This window comes from Tinamus guttatus, unplaced genomic scaffold (genome assembly GCF_059628265.1).
Source record: "Tinamus guttatus ecotype Peru unplaced genomic scaffold, ASM5962826v1 Tinamus_guttatus_pri_ptg000026l, whole genome shotgun sequence".
NCBI classification, from domain to species: domain Eukaryota; kingdom Metazoa; phylum Chordata; class Aves; order Tinamiformes; family Tinamidae; genus Tinamus; species Tinamus guttatus.
In genome coordinates this window covers 2,190,117-2,208,337 of record NW_028288560.1, presented here as the reverse complement: position 1 = coordinate 2,208,337, position 18,221 = coordinate 2,190,117, and the positions used below count along the sequence as shown (strand labels likewise).

At 67.8% G+C, this 18,221-nt stretch overlaps 4 protein-coding genes across 4 annotated transcripts in view; all 4 read right to left on the bottom strand.

Annotated features, from left to right (window-relative positions):
- LOC148596214 (E3 ubiquitin-protein ligase PHF7-like) overlaps nucleotides 1-2,019 on the bottom strand; it is a gene marked incomplete at its 5' end in the record, with an annotated part of 499,504 nt that extends 497,485 nt beyond the window's left edge. Inside the window, 3 exons of the mRNA XM_088526910.1 lie at nucleotides 1,221-1,383; nucleotides 1,539-1,663; nucleotides 1,921-2,019. Coding sequence (XP_088383036.1) covers nucleotides 1,221-1,383; nucleotides 1,539-1,663; nucleotides 1,921-2,019 — 387 coding nt within the window. The remainder of the gene's footprint in view (nucleotides 1-1,220; nucleotides 1,384-1,538; nucleotides 1,664-1,920) is intronic.
- Nucleotides 2,020-2,097: 78 nt separating this feature from the next.
- Nucleotides 2,098-4,324, bottom strand: LOC148596213 (E3 ubiquitin-protein ligase PHF7-like). The gene is made up of 9 exons (XM_088526569.1): nucleotides 4,291-4,324; nucleotides 4,112-4,203; nucleotides 3,928-4,029; nucleotides 3,546-3,670; nucleotides 3,228-3,390; nucleotides 3,042-3,148; nucleotides 2,826-2,936; nucleotides 2,529-2,641; nucleotides 2,098-2,432 (listed from the first exon to the last, which is right to left on the bottom strand). Exons 1-9 carry the CDS (start codon nucleotides 4,322-4,324, stop codon nucleotides 2,098-2,100), a joined length of 1,182 nt encoding a protein of 393 aa, XP_088382695.1.
- A 4,445-nt stretch (nucleotides 4,325-8,769) lies between these two features.
- On the bottom strand, nucleotides 8,770-10,996 carry LOC148596212 (E3 ubiquitin-protein ligase PHF7-like). Its single transcript, XM_088526558.1, has 9 exons — nucleotides 10,963-10,996; nucleotides 10,784-10,875; nucleotides 10,600-10,701; nucleotides 10,218-10,342; nucleotides 9,900-10,062; nucleotides 9,714-9,820; nucleotides 9,498-9,608; nucleotides 9,201-9,313; nucleotides 8,770-9,104 (listed from the first exon to the last, which is right to left on the bottom strand). Exons 1-9 carry the CDS (start codon nucleotides 10,994-10,996, stop codon nucleotides 8,770-8,772), a joined length of 1,182 nt encoding a protein of 393 aa, XP_088382684.1.
- Nucleotides 10,997-15,441: 4,445 nt separating this feature from the next.
- On the bottom strand, nucleotides 15,442-17,668 carry LOC148596211 (E3 ubiquitin-protein ligase PHF7-like). The gene is made up of 9 exons (XM_088526546.1): nucleotides 17,635-17,668; nucleotides 17,456-17,547; nucleotides 17,272-17,373; nucleotides 16,890-17,014; nucleotides 16,572-16,734; nucleotides 16,386-16,492; nucleotides 16,170-16,280; nucleotides 15,873-15,985; nucleotides 15,442-15,776 (listed from the first exon to the last, which is right to left on the bottom strand). The coding sequence occupies exons 1-9, from the start codon at nucleotides 17,666-17,668 to the stop codon at nucleotides 15,442-15,444; spliced, it is 1,182 nt and encodes a 393-aa protein (XP_088382672.1).
- Nucleotides 17,669-18,221: the final 553 nt, after the last annotated feature.

Sequence of the window (18,221 nt, the reverse complement as noted above, 5' to 3'; positions counted from 1 at the left end):
TCCTGCTCCAGTGGTGGCTGGAATGAAGCAGCAACACAAGGGTCAGGTATTTGCAGGGACAGGCCGGGGGGAAGCTGTGTGAGGCAGGGAAGCTCACTGAAAAGGTGGGCTCTGCTGCTGGGAACGGGCTGCAGCTGGGCCTCGTGCTGCGGAGCCGGCTCCAGCCCTAGCCCCCACAGGCATTGCGCTGCCCCCAGCTCCCTCTGAGCTCCCCTTCCTGCAGCCAGGACCTCAGCCTGCCAGGCTGGGCGTGCTCCACGGCCAGGGGACAGAGCTGGGTCCCGGGCCGTCAAGGGCGGAGTGCGGCGGCTTTGCGTGACACCGAGGATACGGGAGCTTCTGCTCTAGCAACTGCCACGGCAGAAAGCTGGTGCGGGCACAGCTCTGTGCCAGCACAGGTGGGCTCCACCTGGCCCAGCGAGCACCACGGCCCAGCCTGGAGACCTGTCTGCTGTTACCCCATGGTTATCCCGGGAACTAAATGAATGAGGATGCAAAAGCCAGTCCAGGACCCATGTGCTGCCCACCACGGGACTGGTGCAGGCACCCGTTCTCTTCCCATCCCTTCTCTTTCTCCTGCAGCTCCTGCTTTCTCCCCCCACCACAATGCAAGAATTCTCCTCACAGAGGGTGGCCTCATCGTGCTCCTTCTAGAATGTTCCCTGGGGAGCCCTGTCACCCCCAAACGCTGCTCAGCCCCGTAGAAACAAAGCTGCAAGCCCAAAGTTCCCTGACTGTCAGCTCCCGCCGGTGCCCTGGGCTCCAGCTCAGCCCAGCCAGAGGAACAGGGCCGGGGCCCTCGCCAGCTCCGGAGATGGTTTCGCCAAGAGCGGGAGAGCAGACAGCCCCGCTGCAGCCCTCCCGCAAAGCAGTTGCCGGGAAAGGTAGCGGCAGAGGAGGCCGAGGAAGACCAGGCTCATCTCCCAGTGCGTGGAGGACAGATAGAAACTTTATTGTGCAGGGGGCAGGGCACCGGTGCCACAGCTGGCGGTGGCCACACGGCTCGTCCCGCGGGGCTGTCAGGGCCGCCTGTACGGGTGGCGGGTCCGCTGGGCAAGGTGGGAGCGTCCTGGGCGCCGCTCCGGTCCTGGGCGCCGCTTCCGGTCCGGAAGTGCTCGCGGCCCGCGCTGGTAGCCAGTCCCTGTGCAGAGAGCCAAGCGGCACTAGCAGCAGCTGCTGCTGGGCCCTGGCCGTGCCCCGGGACAGGCGAAACCTCCTACCTGGATACAGTCCCGGTGGAACCAGGCCCCTCTGCACGATGGGCACACCATGGTGCCAAAGGTGAGGCTGTCCTCCAGCCGCTCGAAGCAGATGATGCAGAGCGTTTCTGCATCAGGTGTCACGGGCACGCTCTGCTGCGGCCGGTGCTCCGAGCAGTAGGATCTGGGGCGAAGACGGCAGAGAGGAGCAGGGTGAGGAAGCGCTGGGGCTGCCAGGCTCCGCAGGGCGGGCAAAGGGGCCGCAGGAACCCTGCGCAGCCTGGTTCTGGCAGCCCCTCGCAGGGTCACGGGACGCACAGAGGCTCCTGCAGCCCTTACCTGTACTGCTTGAAAAACTGTGTCACGCAGCTGCTGTCCACGGCGCAGGGGAGGTGGAAGCTGCGGCCGCAGCCCTTCCCCCGGCCGTCTATGGAGGCACCGCGTTCGCCGCACACGAAGCAGCTCTGCAGAGAGCGTGGCAGCCCCGTGGGCGACGTGCGCTGGGCCTCCCCGGCCAGCCCCGCGTCCCCAGGAAAGGCCCCGGTGCCTCCCGTCCCGCAGAGCCTCCTCGCGCACGAGGTCGCTGCCTGCGCTGGAGCCGCCGGAGCTCCCGGGAGCGTCGTCGGAGCCGCTCGGAACGCGGCCTTTGTGTCCCGCGCCCCCGGCTGAGCCCTCCCGAGCCTCTGCGCGCACGGAGCTGCCAGCCCTGTCCCGGCCTCACCTTCTGGCTCGCAGCCTTGAGTATGCGTTTGATATCTGCTGGGAGGAACCCGCAGATACCCTGGTCGTCCGCGCCGCGCTGCGCCAGCCCGGTGGTGAGATAGTGCAAACGGGAGAGCGCCGGGGCTCCGAGGGGCTGTTCCTGGGCCTGCTGGACACGGCTCGTCCCGCGGGACTGTCAGGGCCGCCTGTACGGGTGGCGGGTCCGCTGAGCAAGGCGGGAGCGTCCTGGGCGCCGCTCCGGTCCTGGGCGCCGCTCCGGTCCTGGCCGCGCTGCCTGGGGGCTGCTCTCGGGAGCCGGGGAGCTGGAAGCCAACGCGGATTCCCCTCGGCTGCTGGTTGCGGAGCTCGCCGCGTCTGACGGCGAGCTCGAGGGTGTCGCAGAGGCGGAGGGCGACGCGCGTGTTTGCCGGCTTCTTGAGCTGGAGCCGGGAGCACGAGCAGAGCTGGGAGCTGCCGCCGCTTCTGTGCTGGTGCTGGCGGCATCGGGCGGCTGTGGCTGCACCCTGGGGGCTGTGAGGGCAGGGGGACAGTGAGCAGCATGGCCGCGAGACCCTGCCTGGCCCTGGCCCTGGCCCGAGCCCGGGGCCGCGGGGCTTTGCCTCTTACCGGGGCCCAGGCCAGCACACTCGTCGCACTCCCAGGTGTCCCTCGTTACTGCGGAGCAGCGCCGGTGCGTCCCCCTGGCTGCGCACGAGCTGCACAGGATGAGCTCCCAGGGCCTGGGCAAGCAAACGGGCTGGTGCTGTGGCAGCCGGGGCTGGCCGCGATGCCGGCAGGGCGACCAAGGCCAAGGGAGCGGATCAGGGCAGCGCCCGGCCCCACTCCGGCGCTGAGCGCCTGCTCGCGGCACGACGGCCTCCGCGGCCAGCCCGGCGGCTGCCAGAGGCAGCTTCGGTGCCCTACCCTCTTTCCTCCGCTCGCTGCCTCCCTCTACGATAGAGGCAGCGGCTGGCATCGCACTGGCTGTGCCGGTCGTACAGCTCCTCGTACTGGCCGTCCTCCCAGGCAGGGTTTCTGCAGGAAAAGGAAGGGGAGCTCGTGAGCCTTCCCCGCTCGCCTGGCTCCCATCCCGCCTCCAGCTCCGTGGGGAGCCCGGCATGAGGGCAGCAGGACACCAACTTGAACTGGACCAGGATCCCCATTCGGAGCATTTCTGGCAGGAATCTCCTCCTGTCGTTGCACCCGGGGCAGCGGAAGTGCCCGCGGCCCGCGCTGGTAGCCAGTCCCTGTGCAGAGAGCCAAGCGGCACTAGCAGCAGCTGCTGCTGGGCCCTGGCCGTGCCCCGGGACAGGCGAAACCTCCTACCTGGATACAGTCCCGGTGGAACCAGGCCCCTCTGCACGATGGGCACACCATGGTGCCAAAGGAGAGGCTGTCCTCCAGCCGCTCGAAGCAGATGATGCAGAGCGTTTCTGCATCAGGTGTCACGGGCACGCTCTGCTGCGGCCGGTGCTCCGAGCAGTAGGATCTGGGGCGAAGGCGGCAGAGAGGAGCAGGGTGAGGAAGCGCTGGGGCTGCCAGGCTCCGCAGGACGGGCAAAGGGGCCGCAGGAACCCTGCGCAGCCTGGTTCTGGCAGCCCCTCGCAGGGTCACGGGACGCACGGAGGCTCCTGCAGCCCTTACCTGTACTGACTGAAAAACTGCATCAGGCAGCTGCTGTCCACGGCGCAGGGGAGGTGGAAGCTGCGGCCGCAGCCCTTCCTCCGGCAGTCGATGGAGGCACCGCGCTCGCCGCACACGAAGCAGCTCTGCAGAGAGCGCGGCAGCCCCATGGGCGACGTGCGCTGGGCCTCCCCGGCCAGCCCCGCGTCCCCAGGAAAGGCCCCGGTGCCTCCCGTCCCGCAGAGCCTCCTCGCGCATGAGGTCGCTGCCTGCGCTGGAGCCGCCGGAGCTCCCGGGAGCGTCGTCGGAGCCGCTCGGAACGCGGCCTTTGTGTCCCGCGCCCCCGGCTGAGCCCTCCCGAGCCTCTGCGCGCACGGAGCTGCCGGCCCTGCCCCGGCCTCACCTTCTGGCTCGCAGCCTTGACTATGCGTTTGATATCTGCTGGGAGGAACCCGCAGATACCCTGGTCGTCCGCGCCGCGCTGCGCCAGCCCGGTGGCGAGATACTGCAAACGGGACAGCGCCGGGGCTCAGGGGGGGCTCCGAGGGGCTGTTCCTGGGCAGCGCAGGAGCCCCCGGGCAGCTCACCAGGCAGCGCTCGTGGACGCAGAGGCCGTGCTTCCTGTGCCGCTTCCCGACGACGGTCTCGGGGACGTCGGCCCGGCGGCAGAGCACGCACGCTGCAGGGAGAGCGAAGGCGCCCGCCGCTCAGCACCCGGCAGCACGCGGGGCGCAGGGAGACGTGGGGACGGGCACGGCGCCCTCACCCTGCTCGCGAGAGTCAGGCGCCTTCCTCTTCATCCTGAAACTTGGGATTCTTGTCCACCAAAAACTCTGGAGAGTCCTAGCACTGACGCACTGGGGTTCTCTTCCAGATCTCCTCTGGTGACCCTGTGGTGACAGGGCTCCCGGGTGAGAGCGGGGCAGGGGAGCCTGGATCCGCCAGGCAGGGACCCCGTGACTGCCCCGCGAGGTCCGCGCCACCCCCGCCTCCCCAGCCCTCCGCTCGCGTGGCCTCCTCTCGCGTCCGCTCTCCGCTCCCCGCCGCCATCCGCTCGCATCCACTCGCCGACCTTCCCAAGCCGCTCGGAGGCGCTTCCTCCGAACTCAGCCTTGCTGGCGTCCAGCGGCCCCTTATGTGCTGCCCGCACGGCCGTGTCACAGGGTACCGCTGTGACACGGTGCTCGTGCGGCACAGTCATGACACGGCAGCTACAGGCACGACGGCCTCTGTGACATGGCCAGGGACATCCGTGCAGCCGGCCGGACAGCCCCGCGGGATGAGCCCTGTGCCAACCGCTGGCTACAGCACCGGTGCCCTGCTCCTTGCAGAATAAATTCCCCCTGCCGTCCATGTGCAGGAAGATGAGCCGGGTCTTCCTCGGCCTCCTCCACCGCTGCCTGTCGCGGCGGCTGCTCCAGCGGGGCTGTCCGCTCTGCGGCTCTTGGCGAGAGCTCTCTCAGCAAGGCTGGGCTGCCAGGGTCCATCCTCCTCCCCGGCCTTGGCTTCTTTGCTTCTGCCCACAGGGTGCTCCTGGCTGGGGCTTTTTGCTTGGAGGCCATGGCTGAGGAGCACCTGCGGGGCCAGCATACGTTTACCGTCTGCCCCAAGGCCCGGGCAGAGCAGAGCAGAAGCCCAGAGACACAGAACTGTCCTTTCCCCGTGTCCTGCTGGCCTGCACCTCCCTTTGCCCTCTCCTATACCCCATGGCTCCTGCCACGAGGGAGCGATCGTCCCTGCCAGGCTGGTTCAAAGCACTAAAGCCCTGTGGGCCGACAGCACCTGGTCGGTGCGGCAGACACTGGAGAGCTCAAGGCAGCTCTGAAGCTCCCAGATGTAGAGAGGGTCCAACGGAGAGCCACAAAGATGATTAAGGGGCTGGAGCATCTATCGTATGAGGAAAGAGTGAGCGAGCTGGGCCTGTTTAGCCTGGAGGAGAGAAGACTGGGAGGGGATGTGAGCAATACGTACAAGTACCTGAGGGGAGAATGTAGGGAGGATGGGGCCAAACTCTTCTCGCTGGTGGCCGGTGACAAGGGGTGCAAGTTGAAACACAGGCAGTTCCACCCCCATGTGAGGAAGAACTTCTCTGCTGTGAGGGTGCCAGAGCCCTGCAACAGGCTGCCCAGAGAGGCTGTGGAGTCTCCTTCTCTGGAGACCTTCAAGACCCGCCTGGATGCCACCATGTGCTCTGGGTGTCCCTGCCGGAACATTGGAGTTGGACTAGATGGTCTCTAGAGGTCCCTTCCAAGCTCAGCCGTTCTGGGATTCTGTGAAATCTCCCCAGCTGAGCTCGGCAGGGTGCAAGTGTGCGGTCGCTCCAGGCCAGCCGCAGCCGCTGGTTTCTCCACAGCGGGACGGGAGGTGGCCGAAGGCAGAAGCACCCACACCACCTCCCTGCGAGCGCCCGAGGAGCCAGAGGCTCCCAGGTGCACAACCGCCGTCCCAAAGGCTCAAGAGCCCCTCGGGATTCACTTGCTGAGCTGCAGCAGCTCCCCATGCAGACCTGTGGCAACGGGTCCAGACATCCAGATTTGGGGTAATTTGCTGATGTCTCTTGCCAGTCCGAGCTGAGGGAGAGTGAGGGAGCTGACTAGAGCCGCAGTCCACCAAGGGGCTGCATGTGCCTTGCTGCCACCTCCTCTCCAGGCTTGGCAGGACATGCAGAGGGAAGAGGGATGTGTGGGCTCCAGCCACATCCGGGAAGCTGGACAGGCAGCGCTCGGGGGCGACGTGGATGCCTCAGTGTCTGTCTCGCAGGTTGGGACACGCTTCCCCTCTGTCTGTCAGGACTCGCCTTGCCAGGCGCAGGCTCCCAGGAAGCTGCAGAAAGGTTAAGCATCGTGCTCTGACATGTTCAGTGCAGCCCCCAGGCACCACGTGTGCTCCTGCCCCCATCCAGCCCCCTGCATGCAGGGCCCGGATGCCATCGCCATGTTGAGGAGTCCCCACGACAGCCCGTCTCCCACCCCTGCCTTGCCCACCAGCCCACAGGCAGCTTGGTGCAGCCACCTGGTTTTAACCCTGTGCCGTGGTGGTGGGCAGCCCTGGCTCCCAGGCATCCTGCACGCATCCCCCTCGATCCCAGGGAAAGCTCCCTGGGGCTGGGAAAGGTGTCTGCTCTTGCCTGCATTCCTTACAGGATGCCTCCTGCTCCAGTGGTGGCTGGAATGAAGCAGCAACACAAGGGTCAGGTATTTGCAGGGACAGGCCGGGGGGAAGCTGTGTGAGGCAGGGAAGCTCACTGAAAAGGTGGGCTCTGCTGCTGGGAACGGGCTGCAGCTGGGCCTCGTGCTGCGGAGCCGGCTCCAGCCCTAGCCCCCACAGGCATTGCGCTGCCCCCAGCTCCCTCTGAGCTCCCCTTCCTGCAGCCAGGACCTCAGCCTGCCAGGCTGGGCGTGCTCCACGGCCAGGGGACAGAGCTGGGTCCCGGGCCGTCAAGGGCGGAGTGCGGCGGCTTTGCGTGACACCGAGGATACGGGAGCTTCTGCTCTAGCAACTGCCACGGCAGAAAGCTGGTGCGGGCACAGCTCTGTGCCAGCACAGGTGGGCTCCACCTGGCCCAGCGAGCACCACGGCCCAGCCTGGAGACCTGTCTGCTGTTACCCCATGGTTATCCCGGGAACTAAATGAATGAGGATGCAAAAGCCAGTCCAGGACCCATGTGCTGCCCACCACGGGACTGGTGCAGGCACCCGTTCTCTTCCCATCCCTTCTCTTTCTCCTGCAGCTCCTGCTTTCTCCCCCCACCACAATGCAAGAATTCTCCTCACAGAGGGTGGCCTCATCGTGCTCCTTCTAGAATGTTCCCTGGGGAGCCCTGTCACCCCCAAACGCTGCTCAGCCCCGTAGAAACAAAGCTGCAAGCCCAAAGTTCCCTGACTGTCAGCTCCCGCCGGTGCCCTGGGCTCCAGCTCAGCCCAGCCAGAGGAACAGGGCCGGGGCCCTCGCCAGCTCCGGAGATGGTTTCGCCAAGAGCGGGAGAGCAGACAGCCCCGCTGCAGCCCTCCCGCAAAGCAGTTGCCGGGAAAGGTAGCGGCAGAGGAGGCCGAGGAAGACCAGGCTCATCTCCCAGTGCGTGGAGGACAGATAGAAACTTTATTGTGCAGGGGGCAGGGCACCGGTGCCACAGCTGGCGGTGGCCACACGGCTCGTCCCGCGGGGCTGTCAGGGCCGCCTGTACGGGTGGCGGGTCCGCTGGGCAAGGTGGGAGCGTCCTGGGCGCCGCTCCGGTCCTGGGCGCCGCTTCCGGTCCGGAAGTGCTCGCGGCCCGCGCTGGTAGCCAGTCCCTGTGCAGAGAGCCAAGCGGCACTAGCAGCAGCTGCTGCTGGGCCCTGGCCGTGCCCCGGGACAGGCGAAACCTCCTACCTGGATACAGTCCCGGTGGAACCAGGCCCCTCTGCACGATGGGCACACCATGGTGCCAAAGGTGAGGCTGTCCTCCAGCCGCTCGAAGCAGATGATGCAGAGCGTTTCTGCATCAGGTGTCACGGGCACGCTCTGCTGCGGCCGGTGCTCCGAGCAGTAGGATCTGGGGCGAAGACGGCAGAGAGGAGCAGGGTGAGGAAGCGCTGGGGCTGCCAGGCTCCGCAGGGCGGGCAAAGGGGCCGCAGGAACCCTGCGCAGCCTGGTTCTGGCAGCCCCTCGCAGGGTCACGGGACGCACAGAGGCTCCTGCAGCCCTTACCTGTACTGCTTGAAAAACTGTGTCACGCAGCTGCTGTCCACGGCGCAGGGGAGGTGGAAGCTGCGGCCGCAGCCCTTCCCCCGGCCGTCTATGGAGGCACCGCGTTCGCCGCACACGAAGCAGCTCTGCAGAGAGCGTGGCAGCCCCGTGGGCGACGTGCGCTGGGCCTCCCCGGCCAGCCCCGCGTCCCCAGGAAAGGCCCCGGTGCCTCCCGTCCCGCAGAGCCTCCTCGCGCACGAGGTCGCTGCCTGCGCTGGAGCCGCCGGAGCTCCCGGGAGCGTCGTCGGAGCCGCTCGGAACGCGGCCTTTGTGTCCCGCGCCCCCGGCTGAGCCCTCCCGAGCCTCTGCGCGCACGGAGCTGCCAGCCCTGTCCCGGCCTCACCTTCTGGCTCGCAGCCTTGAGTATGCGTTTGATATCTGCTGGGAGGAACCCGCAGATACCCTGGTCGTCCGCGCCGCGCTGCGCCAGCCCGGTGGTGAGATAGTGCAAACGGGAGAGCGCCGGGGCTCCGAGGGGCTGTTCCTGGGCCTGCTGGACACGGCTCGTCCCGCGGGACTGTCAGGGCCGCCTGTACGGGTGGCGGGTCCGCTGAGCAAGGCGGGAGCGTCCTGGGCGCCGCTCCGGTCCTGGGCGCCGCTCCGGTCCTGGCCGCGCTGCCTGGGGGCTGCTCTCGGGAGCCGGGGAGCTGGAAGCCAACGCGGATTCCCCTCGGCTGCTGGTTGCGGAGCTCGCCGCGTCTGACGGCGAGCTCGAGGGTGTCGCAGAGGCGGAGGGCGACGCGCGTGTTTGCCGGCTTCTTGAGCTGGAGCCGGGAGCACGAGCAGAGCTGGGAGCTGCCGCCGCTTCTGTGCTGGTGCTGGCGGCATCGGGCGGCTGTGGCTGCACCCTGGGGGCTGTGAGGGCAGGGGGACAGTGAGCAGCATGGCCGCGAGACCCTGCCTGGCCCTGGCCCTGGCCCGAGCCCGGGGCCGCGGGGCTTTGCCTCTTACCGGGGCCCAGGCCAGCACACTCGTCGCACTCCCAGGTGTCCCTCGTTACTGCGGAGCAGCGCCGGTGCGTCCCCCTGGCTGCGCACGAGCTGCACAGGATGAGCTCCCAGGGCCTGGGCAAGCAAACGGGCTGGTGCTGTGGCAGCCGGGGCTGGCCGCGATGCCGGCAGGGCGACCAAGGCCAAGGGAGCGGATCAGGGCAGCGCCCGGCCCCACTCCGGCGCTGAGCGCCTGCTCGCGGCACGACGGCCTCCGCGGCCAGCCCGGCGGCTGCCAGAGGCAGCTTCGGTGCCCTACCCTCTTTCCTCCGCTCGCTGCCTCCCTCTACGATAGAGGCAGCGGCTGGCATCGCACTGGCTGTGCCGGTCGTACAGCTCCTCGTACTGGCCGTCCTCCCAGGCAGGGTTTCTGCAGGAAAAGGAAGGGGAGCTCGTGAGCCTTCCCCGCTCGCCTGGCTCCCATCCCGCCTCCAGCTCCGTGGGGAGCCCGGCATGAGGGCAGCAGGACACCAACTTGAACTGGACCAGGATCCCCATTCGGAGCATTTCTGGCAGGAATCTCCTCCTGTCGTTGCACCCGGGGCAGCGGAAGTGCCCGCGGCCCGCGCTGGTAGCCAGTCCCTGTGCAGAGAGCCAAGCGGCACTAGCAGCAGCTGCTGCTGGGCCCTGGCCGTGCCCCGGGACAGGCGAAACCTCCTACCTGGATACAGTCCCGGTGGAACCAGGCCCCTCTGCACGATGGGCACACCATGGTGCCAAAGGAGAGGCTGTCCTCCAGCCGCTCGAAGCAGATGATGCAGAGCGTTTCTGCATCAGGTGTCACGGGCACGCTCTGCTGCGGCCGGTGCTCCGAGCAGTAGGATCTGGGGCGAAGGCGGCAGAGAGGAGCAGGGTGAGGAAGCGCTGGGGCTGCCAGGCTCCGCAGGACGGGCAAAGGGGCCGCAGGAACCCTGCGCAGCCTGGTTCTGGCAGCCCCTCGCAGGGTCACGGGACGCACGGAGGCTCCTGCAGCCCTTACCTGTACTGACTGAAAAACTGCATCAGGCAGCTGCTGTCCACGGCGCAGGGGAGGTGGAAGCTGCGGCCGCAGCCCTTCCTCCGGCAGTCGATGGAGGCACCGCGCTCGCCGCACACGAAGCAGCTCTGCAGAGAGCGCGGCAGCCCCATGGGCGACGTGCGCTGGGCCTCCCCGGCCAGCCCCGCGTCCCCAGGAAAGGCCCCGGTGCCTCCCGTCCCGCAGAGCCTCCTCGCGCATGAGGTCGCTGCCTGCGCTGGAGCCGCCGGAGCTCCCGGGAGCGTCGTCGGAGCCGCTCGGAACGCGGCCTTTGTGTCCCGCGCCCCCGGCTGAGCCCTCCCGAGCCTCTGCGCGCACGGAGCTGCCGGCCCTGCCCCGGCCTCACCTTCTGGCTCGCAGCCTTGACTATGCGTTTGATATCTGCTGGGAGGAACCCGCAGATACCCTGGTCGTCCGCGCCGCGCTGCGCCAGCCCGGTGGCGAGATACTGCAAACGGGACAGCGCCGGGGCTCAGGGGGGGCTCCGAGGGGCTGTTCCTGGGCAGCGCAGGAGCCCCCGGGCAGCTCACCAGGCAGCGCTCGTGGACGCAGAGGCCGTGCTTCCTGTGCCGCTTCCCGACGACGGTCTCGGGGACGTCGGCCCGGCGGCAGAGCACGCACGCTGCAGGGAGAGCGAAGGCGCCCGCCGCTCAGCACCCGGCAGCACGCGGGGCGCAGGGAGACGTGGGGACGGGCACGGCGCCCTCACCCTGCTCGCGAGAGTCAGGCGCCTTCCTCTTCATCCTGAAACTTGGGATTCTTGTCCACCAAAAACTCTGGAGAGTCCTAGCACTGACGCACTGGGGTTCTCTTCCAGATCTCCTCTGGTGACCCTGTGGTGACAGGGCTCCCGGGTGAGAGCGGGGCAGGGGAGCCTGGATCCGCCAGGCAGGGACCCCGTGACTGCCCCGCGAGGTCCGCGCCACCCCCGCCTCCCCAGCCCTCCGCTCGCGTGGCCTCCTCTCGCGTCCGCTCTCCGCTCCCCGCCGCCATCCGCTCGCATCCACTCGCCGACCTTCCCAAGCCGCTCGGAGGCGCTTCCTCCGAACTCAGCCTTGCTGGCGTCCAGCGGCCCCTTATGTGCTGCCCGCACGGCCGTGTCACAGGGTACCGCTGTGACACGGTGCTCGTGCGGCACAGTCATGACACGGCAGCTACAGGCACGACGGCCTCTGTGACATGGCCAGGGACATCCGTGCAGCCGGCCGGACAGCCCCGCGGGATGAGCCCTGTGCCAACCGCTGGCTACAGCACCGGTGCCCTGCTCCTTGCAGAATAAATTCCCCCTGCCGTCCATGTGCAGGAAGATGAGCCGGGTCTTCCTCGGCCTCCTCCACCGCTGCCTGTCGCGGCGGCTGCTCCAGCGGGGCTGTCCGCTCTGCGGCTCTTGGCGAGAGCTCTCTCAGCAAGGCTGGGCTGCCAGGGTCCATCCTCCTCCCCGGCCTTGGCTTCTTTGCTTCTGCCCACAGGGTGCTCCTGGCTGGGGCTTTTTGCTTGGAGGCCATGGCTGAGGAGCACCTGCGGGGCCAGCATACGTTTACCGTCTGCCCCAAGGCCCGGGCAGAGCAGAGCAGAAGCCCAGAGACACAGAACTGTCCTTTCCCCGTGTCCTGCTGGCCTGCACCTCCCTTTGCCCTCTCCTATACCCCATGGCTCCTGCCACGAGGGAGCGATCGTCCCTGCCAGGCTGGTTCAAAGCACTAAAGCCCTGTGGGCCGACAGCACCTGGTCGGTGCGGCAGACACTGGAGAGCTCAAGGCAGCTCTGAAGCTCCCAGATGTAGAGAGGGTCCAACGGAGAGCCACAAAGATGATTAAGGGGCTGGAGCATCTATCGTATGAGGAAAGAGTGAGCGAGCTGGGCCTGTTTAGCCTGGAGGAGAGAAGACTGGGAGGGGATGTGAGCAATACGTACAAGTACCTGAGGGGAGAATGTAGGGAGGATGGGGCCAAACTCTTCTCGCTGGTGGCCGGTGACAAGGGGTGCAAGTTGAAACACAGGCAGTTCCACCCCCATGTGAGGAAGAACTTCTCTGCTGTGAGGGTGCCAGAGCCCTGCAACAGGCTGCCCAGAGAGGCTGTGGAGTCTCCTTCTCTGGAGACCTTCAAGACCCGCCTGGATGCCACCATGTGCTCTGGGTGTCCCTGCCGGAACATTGGAGTTGGACTAGATGGTCTCTAGAGGTCCCTTCCAAGCTCAGCCGTTCTGGGATTCTGTGAAATCTCCCCAGCTGAGCTCGGCAGGGTGCAAGTGTGCGGTCGCTCCAGGCCAGCCGCAGCCGCTGGTTTCTCCACAGCGGGACGGGAGGTGGCCGAAGGCAGAAGCACCCACACCACCTCCCTGCGAGCGCCTGAGGAGCCAGAGGCTCCCAGGTGCACAACCGCCGTCCCAAAGGCTCAAGAGCCCCTCGGGATTCACTTGCTGAGCTGCAGCAGCTCCCCATGCAGACCTGTGGCAACGGGTCCAGACATCCAGATTTGGGGTAATTTGCTGATGTCTCTTGCCAGTCCGAGCTGAGGGAGAGTGAGGGAGCTGACTAGAGCCGCAGTCCACCAAGGGGCTGCATGTGCCTTGCTGCCACCTCCTCTCCAGGCTTGGCAGGACATGCAGAGGGAAGAGGGATGTGTGGGCTCCAGCCACATCCGGGAAGCTGGACAGGCAGCGCTCGGGGGCGACGTGGATGCCTCAGTGTCTGTCTCGCAGGTTGGGACACGCTTCCCCTCTGTCTGTCAGGACTCGCCTTGCCAGGCGCAGGCTCCCAGGAAGCTGCAGAAAGGTTAAGCATCGTGCTCTGACATGTTCAGTGCAGCCCCCAGGCACCACGTGTGCTCCTGCCCCCATCCAGCCCCCTGCATGCAGGGCCCGGATGCCATCGCCATGTTGAGGAGTCCCCACGACAGCCCGTCTCCCACCCCTGCCTTGCCCACCAGCCCACAGGCAGCTTGGTGCAGCCACCTGGTTTTAACCCTGTGCCGTGGTGGTGGGCAGCCCTGGCTCCCAGGCATCCTGCACGCATCCCCCTCGATCCCAGGGAAAGCTCCCTGGGGCTGGGAAAGGTGTCTGCTCTTGCCTGCATTCCTTACAGGATGCCTCCTGCTCCAGTGGTGGCTGGAATGAAGCAGCAACACAAGGGTCAGGTATTTGCAGGGACAGGCCGGGGGGAAGCTGTGTGAGGCAGGGAAGCTCACTGAAAAGGTGGGCTCTGCTGCTGGGAACGGGCTGCAGCTGGGCCTCGTGCTGCGGAGCCGGCTCCAGCCCTAGCCCCCACAGGCATTGCGCTGCCCCCAGCTCCCTCTGAGCTCCCCTTCCTGCAGCCAGGACCTCAGCCTGCCAGGCTGGGCGTGCTCCACGGCCAGGGGACAGAGCTGGGTCCCGGGCCGTCAAGGGCGGAGTGCGGCGGCTTTGCGTGACACCGAGGATACGGGAGCTTCTGCTCTAGCAACTGCCACGGCAGAAAGCTGGTGCGGGCACAGCTCTGTGCCAGCACAGGTGGGCTCCACCCGGCCCAGCGAGCACCACGGCCCAGCCTGGAGACCTGTCTGCTGTTACCCCATGGTTATCCTGGGAACTAAATGAATGAGGATGCAAAAGCCAGTCCAGGACCCATGTGCTGCCCACCACGGGACTGGTGCAGGCACCCGTTCTCTTCCCATCCCTTCTCTTTCTCCTGCAGCTCCTGCTTTCTCCCCCCACCACAATGCAAGAATTCTCCTCACAGAGGGTGGCCTCATCGTGCTCCTTCTAGAATGTTCCCTGGGGAGCCCTGTCACCCCCAAACGCTGCTCAGCCCCATAGAAACAAAGCTGCAAGCCCAAAGTTCCCTGACTGTCAGCTCCCGCCGGTGCCCTGGGCTCCAGCTCAGCCCAGCCAGAGGAACAGGGCCGGGGCCCTCGCCAGCTCCGGAGATGGTTTCGCCAAGAGCGGGAGAGCAGACAGCCCCGCTGCAGCCCTCCCGCAAAGCAGTTGCCGGGAAAGGTAGCGGCAGAGGAGGCCGAGGAAGACCAGGCTCATCTCCCAGTGCGTGGAGGACAGATAGAAACTTTATTGTGCAGGGGGCAGGGCACCGGTGCCACAGCTGGCGGTGGCCACACGGCTCGTCCCGCGGGGCTGTCAGGGCCGCCTGTACGGGTGGCGGGTCCGCTGGGCAAGGTGGGAGCGTCCTGGGCGCCGCTCCGGTCCTGGGCGCCGCTTCCGGTCCGGAAGTGCTCGCGGCCCGCGCTGGTAGCCAGTCCCTGTGCAGAGAGCCAAGCGGCACTAGCAGCAGCTGCTGCTGGGCCCTGGCCGTGCCCCGGGACAGGCGAAACCTCCTACCTGGATACAGTCCCGGTGGAACCAGGCCCCTCTGCACGATGGGCACACCATGGTGCCAAAGGTGAGGCTGTCCTCCAGCCGCTCGAAGCAGATGATGCAGAGCGTTTCTGCATCAGGTGTCACGGGCACGCTCTGCTGCGGCCGGTGCTCCGAGCAGTAGGATCTGGGGCGAAGATGGCAGAGAGGAGCAGGGTGAGGAAGCGCTGGGGCTGCCAGGCTCCGCAGGGCGGGCAAAGGGGCCGCAGGAACCCTGCGCAGCCTGGTTCTGGCAGCCCCTCGCAGGGTCACGGGACGCACAGAGGCTCCTGCAGCCCTTACCTGTACTGCTTGAAAAACTGTGTCACGCAGCTGCTGTCCACGGCGCAGGGGAGGTGGAAGCTGCGGCCGCAGCCCTTCCCCCGGCCGTCTATGGAGGCACCGCGTTCGCCGCACACGAAGCAGCTCTGCAGAGAGCGTGGCAGCCCCGTGGGCGACGTGCGCTGGGCCTCCCCGGCCAGCCCCGCGTCCCCAGGAAAGGCCCCGGTGCCTCCCGTCCCGCAGAGCCTCCTCGCGCACGAGGTCGCTGCCTGCGCTGGAGCCGCCGGAGCTCCCGGGAGCGTCGTCGGAGCCGCTCGGAACGCGGCCTTTGTGTCCCGCGCCCCCGGCTGAGCCCTCCCGAGCCTCTGCGCGCACGGAGCTGCCAGCCCTGTCCCGGCCTCACCTTCTGGCTCGCAGCCTTGAGTATGCGTTTGATATCTGCTGGGAGGAACCCGCAGATACCCTGGTCGTCCGCGCCGCGCTGCGCCAGCCCGGTGGTGAGATAGTGCAAACGGGAGAGCGCCGGGGCTCCGAGGGGCTGTTCCTGGGCCTGCTGGACACGGCTCGTCCCGCGGGACTGTCAGGGCCGCCTGTACGGGTGGCGGGTCCGCTGAGCAAGGCGGGAGCGTCCTGGGCGCCGCTCCGGTCCTGGGCGCCGCTCCGGTCCTGGCCGCGCTGCCTGGGGGCTGCTCTCGGGAGCCGGGGAGCTGGAAGCCAACGCGGATTCCCCTCGGCTGCTGGTTGCGGAGCTCGCCGCGTCTGACGGCGAGCTCGAGGGTGTCGCAGAGGCGGAGGGCGACGCGCGTGTTTGCCGGCTTCTTGAGCTGGAGCCGGGAGCACGAGCAGAGCTGGGAGCTGCCGCCGCTTCTGTGCTGGTGCTGGCGGCATCGGGCGGCTGTGGCTGCACCCTGGGGGCTGTGAGGGCAGGGGGACAGTGAGCAGCATGGCCGCGAGACCCTGCCTGGCCCTGGCCCTGGCCCGAGCCCGGGGCCGCGGGGCTTTGCCTCTTACCGGGGCCCAGGCCAGCACACTCGTCGCACTCCCAGGTGTCCCTCGTTACTGCGGAGCAGCGCCGGTGCGTCCCCCTGGCTGCGCACGAGCTGCACAGGATGAGCTCCCAGGGCCTGGGCAAGCAAACGGGCTGGTGCTGTGGCAGCCGGGGCTGGCCGCGATGCCGGCAGGGCGACCAAGGCCAAGGGAGCGGATCAGGGCAGCGCCCGGCCCCACTCCGGCGCTGAGCGCCTGCTCGCGGCACGACGGCCTCCGCGGCCAGCCCGGCGGCTGCCAGAGGCAGCTTCGGTGCCCTACCCTCTTTCCTCCGCTCGCTGCCTCCCTCTACGATAGAGGCAGCGGCTGGCATCGCACTGGCTGTGCCGGTCGTACAGCTCCTCGTACTGGCCGTCCTCCCAGGCAGGGTTTCTGCAGGAAAAGGAAGGGGAGCTCGTGAGCCTTCCCCGCTCGCCTGGCTCCCATCCCGCCTCCAGCTCCGTGGGGAGCCCGGCATGAGGGCAGCAGGACACCAACTTGAACTGGACCAGGATCCCCATTCGGAGCATTTCTGGCAGGAATCTCCTCCTGTCGTTGCACCCGGGGCAGCGGAAGTGCCCGCGGCCCGCGCTGGTAGCCAGTCCCTGTGCAGAGAGCCAAGCGGCACTAGCAGCAGCTGCTGCTGGGCCCTGGCCGTGCCCCGGGACAGGCGAAACCTCCTACCTGGATACAGTCCCGGTGGAACCAGGCCCCTCTGCACGATGGGCACACCATGGTGCCAAAGGAGAGGCTGTCCTCCAGCCGCTCGAAGCAGATGATGCAGAGCGTTTCTGCATCAGGTGTCACGGGCACGCTCTGCTGCGGCCGGTGCTCCGAGCAGTAGGATCTGGGGCGAAGGCGGCAGAGAGGAGCAGGGTGAGGAAGCGCTGGGGCTGCCAGGCTCCGCAGGACGGGCAAAGGGGCCGCAGGAACCCTGCGCAGCCTGGTTCTGGCAGCCCCTCGCAGGGTCACGGGACGCACGGAGGCTCCTGCAGCCCTTACCTGTACTGACTGAAAAACTGCATCAGGCAGCTGCTGTCCACGGCGCAGGGGAGGTGGAAGCTGCGGCCGCAGCCCTTCCTCCGGCAGTCGATGGAGGCACCGCGCTCGCCGCACACGAAGCAGCTCTGCAGAGAGCGCGGCAGCCCCATGGGCGACGTGCGCTGGGCCTCCCCGGCCAGCCCCGCGTCCCCAGGAAAGGCCCCGGTGCCTCCCGTCCCGCAGAGCCTCCTCGCGCATGAGGTCGCTGCCTGCGCTGGAGCCGCCGGAGCTCCCGGGAGCGTCGTCGGAGCCGCTCGGAACGCGGCCTTTGTGTCCCGCGCCCCCGGCTGAGCCCTCCCGAGCCTCTGCGCGCACGGAGCTGCCGGCCCTGCCCCGGCCTCACCTTCTGGCTCGCAGCCTTGACTATGCGTTTGATATCTGCTGGGAGGAACCCGCAGATACCCTGGTCGTCCGCGCCGCGCTGCGCCAGCCCGGTGGCGAGATACTGCAAACGGGACAGCGCCGGGGCTCAGGGGGGGCTCCGAGGGGCTGTTCCTGGGCAGCGCAGGAGCCCCCGGGCAGCTCACCAGGCAGCGCTCGTGGACGCAGAGGCCGTGCTTCCTGTGCCGCTTCCCGACGACGGTCTCGGGGACGTCGGCCCGGCGGCAGAGCACGCACGCTGCAGGGAGAGCGAAGGCGCCCGCCGCTCAGCACCCGGCAGCACGCGGGGCGCAGGGAGACGTGGGGACGGGCACGGCGCCCTCACCCTGCTCGCGAGAGTCAGGCGCCTTCCTCTTCATCCTGAAACTTGGGATTCTTGTCCACCAAAAACTCTGGAGAGTCCTAGCACTGACGCACTGGGGTTCTCTTCCAGATCTCCTCTGGTGACCCTGTGGTGACAGGGCTCCCGGGTGAGAGCGGGGCAGGGGAGCCTGGATCCGCCAGGCAGGGACCCCGTGACTGCCCCGCGAGGTCCGCGCCACCCCCGCCTCCCCAGCCCTCCGCTCGCGTGGCCTCCTCTCGCGTCCGCTCTCCGCTCCCCGCCGCCATCCGCTCGCATCCACTCGCCGACCTTCCCAAGCCGCTCGGAGGCGCTTCCTCCGAACTCAGCCTTGCTGGCGTCCAGCGGCCCCTTATGTGCTGCCCGCACGGCCATGTCACAGGGTACCGCTGTGACACGGTGCTCGTGCGGCACAGTCATGACACGGCAGCTACAGGCACGACGGCCTCTGTGACATGGCCAGGGACATCCGTGCAGCCGGCCGGACAGCCCCGCGGGATGAGCCCTGTGCCAACCGCTGGCTACAGCACCGGTGCCCTGCTCCTTGCAGAATAAATTCCCCCTGCCGTCCA

Coding starts and splice junctions, on each gene's coding strand:
- LOC148596213 (XM_088526569.1), bottom strand. CDS start 4,324: ATGAAGAGGAAGGCGCCTGACTCTCGCGAGCAGG. Junction 4,030..4,111: donor GCGTCCACGAGCGCTGCCTG/GTGAGCTGCCCG, acceptor TCCCGTTTGCAG/TATCTCGCCACCGGGCTGGC. Junction 3,671..3,927: donor TCAAGGCTGCGAGCCAGAAG/GTGAGGCCGGGG, acceptor CGCTCTCTGCAG/AGCTGCTTCGTGTGCGGCGA.
- LOC148596212 (XM_088526558.1), bottom strand. CDS start 10,996: ATGAAGAGGAAGGCGCCTGACTCTCGCGAGCAGG. Junction 10,063..10,217: donor CAGTTTTTCAGTCAGTACAG/GTAAGGGCTGCA, acceptor CCTTCGCCCCAG/ATCCTACTGCTCGGAGCACC. Junction 9,314..9,497: donor CAGCGAGCGGAGGAAAGAGG/GTAGGGCACCGA, acceptor TTGCTTGCCCAG/GCCCTGGGAGCTCATCCTGT.
- LOC148596211 (XM_088526546.1), bottom strand. CDS start 17,668: ATGAAGAGGAAGGCGCCTGACTCTCGCGAGCAGG. Junction 16,281..16,385: donor GGGATCCTGGTCCAGTTCAA/GTTGGTGTCCTG, acceptor CTTTTCCTGCAG/AAACCCTGCCTGGGAGGACG. Junction 15,986..16,169: donor CAGCGAGCGGAGGAAAGAGG/GTAGGGCACCGA, acceptor TTGCTTGCCCAG/GCCCTGGGAGCTCATCCTGT.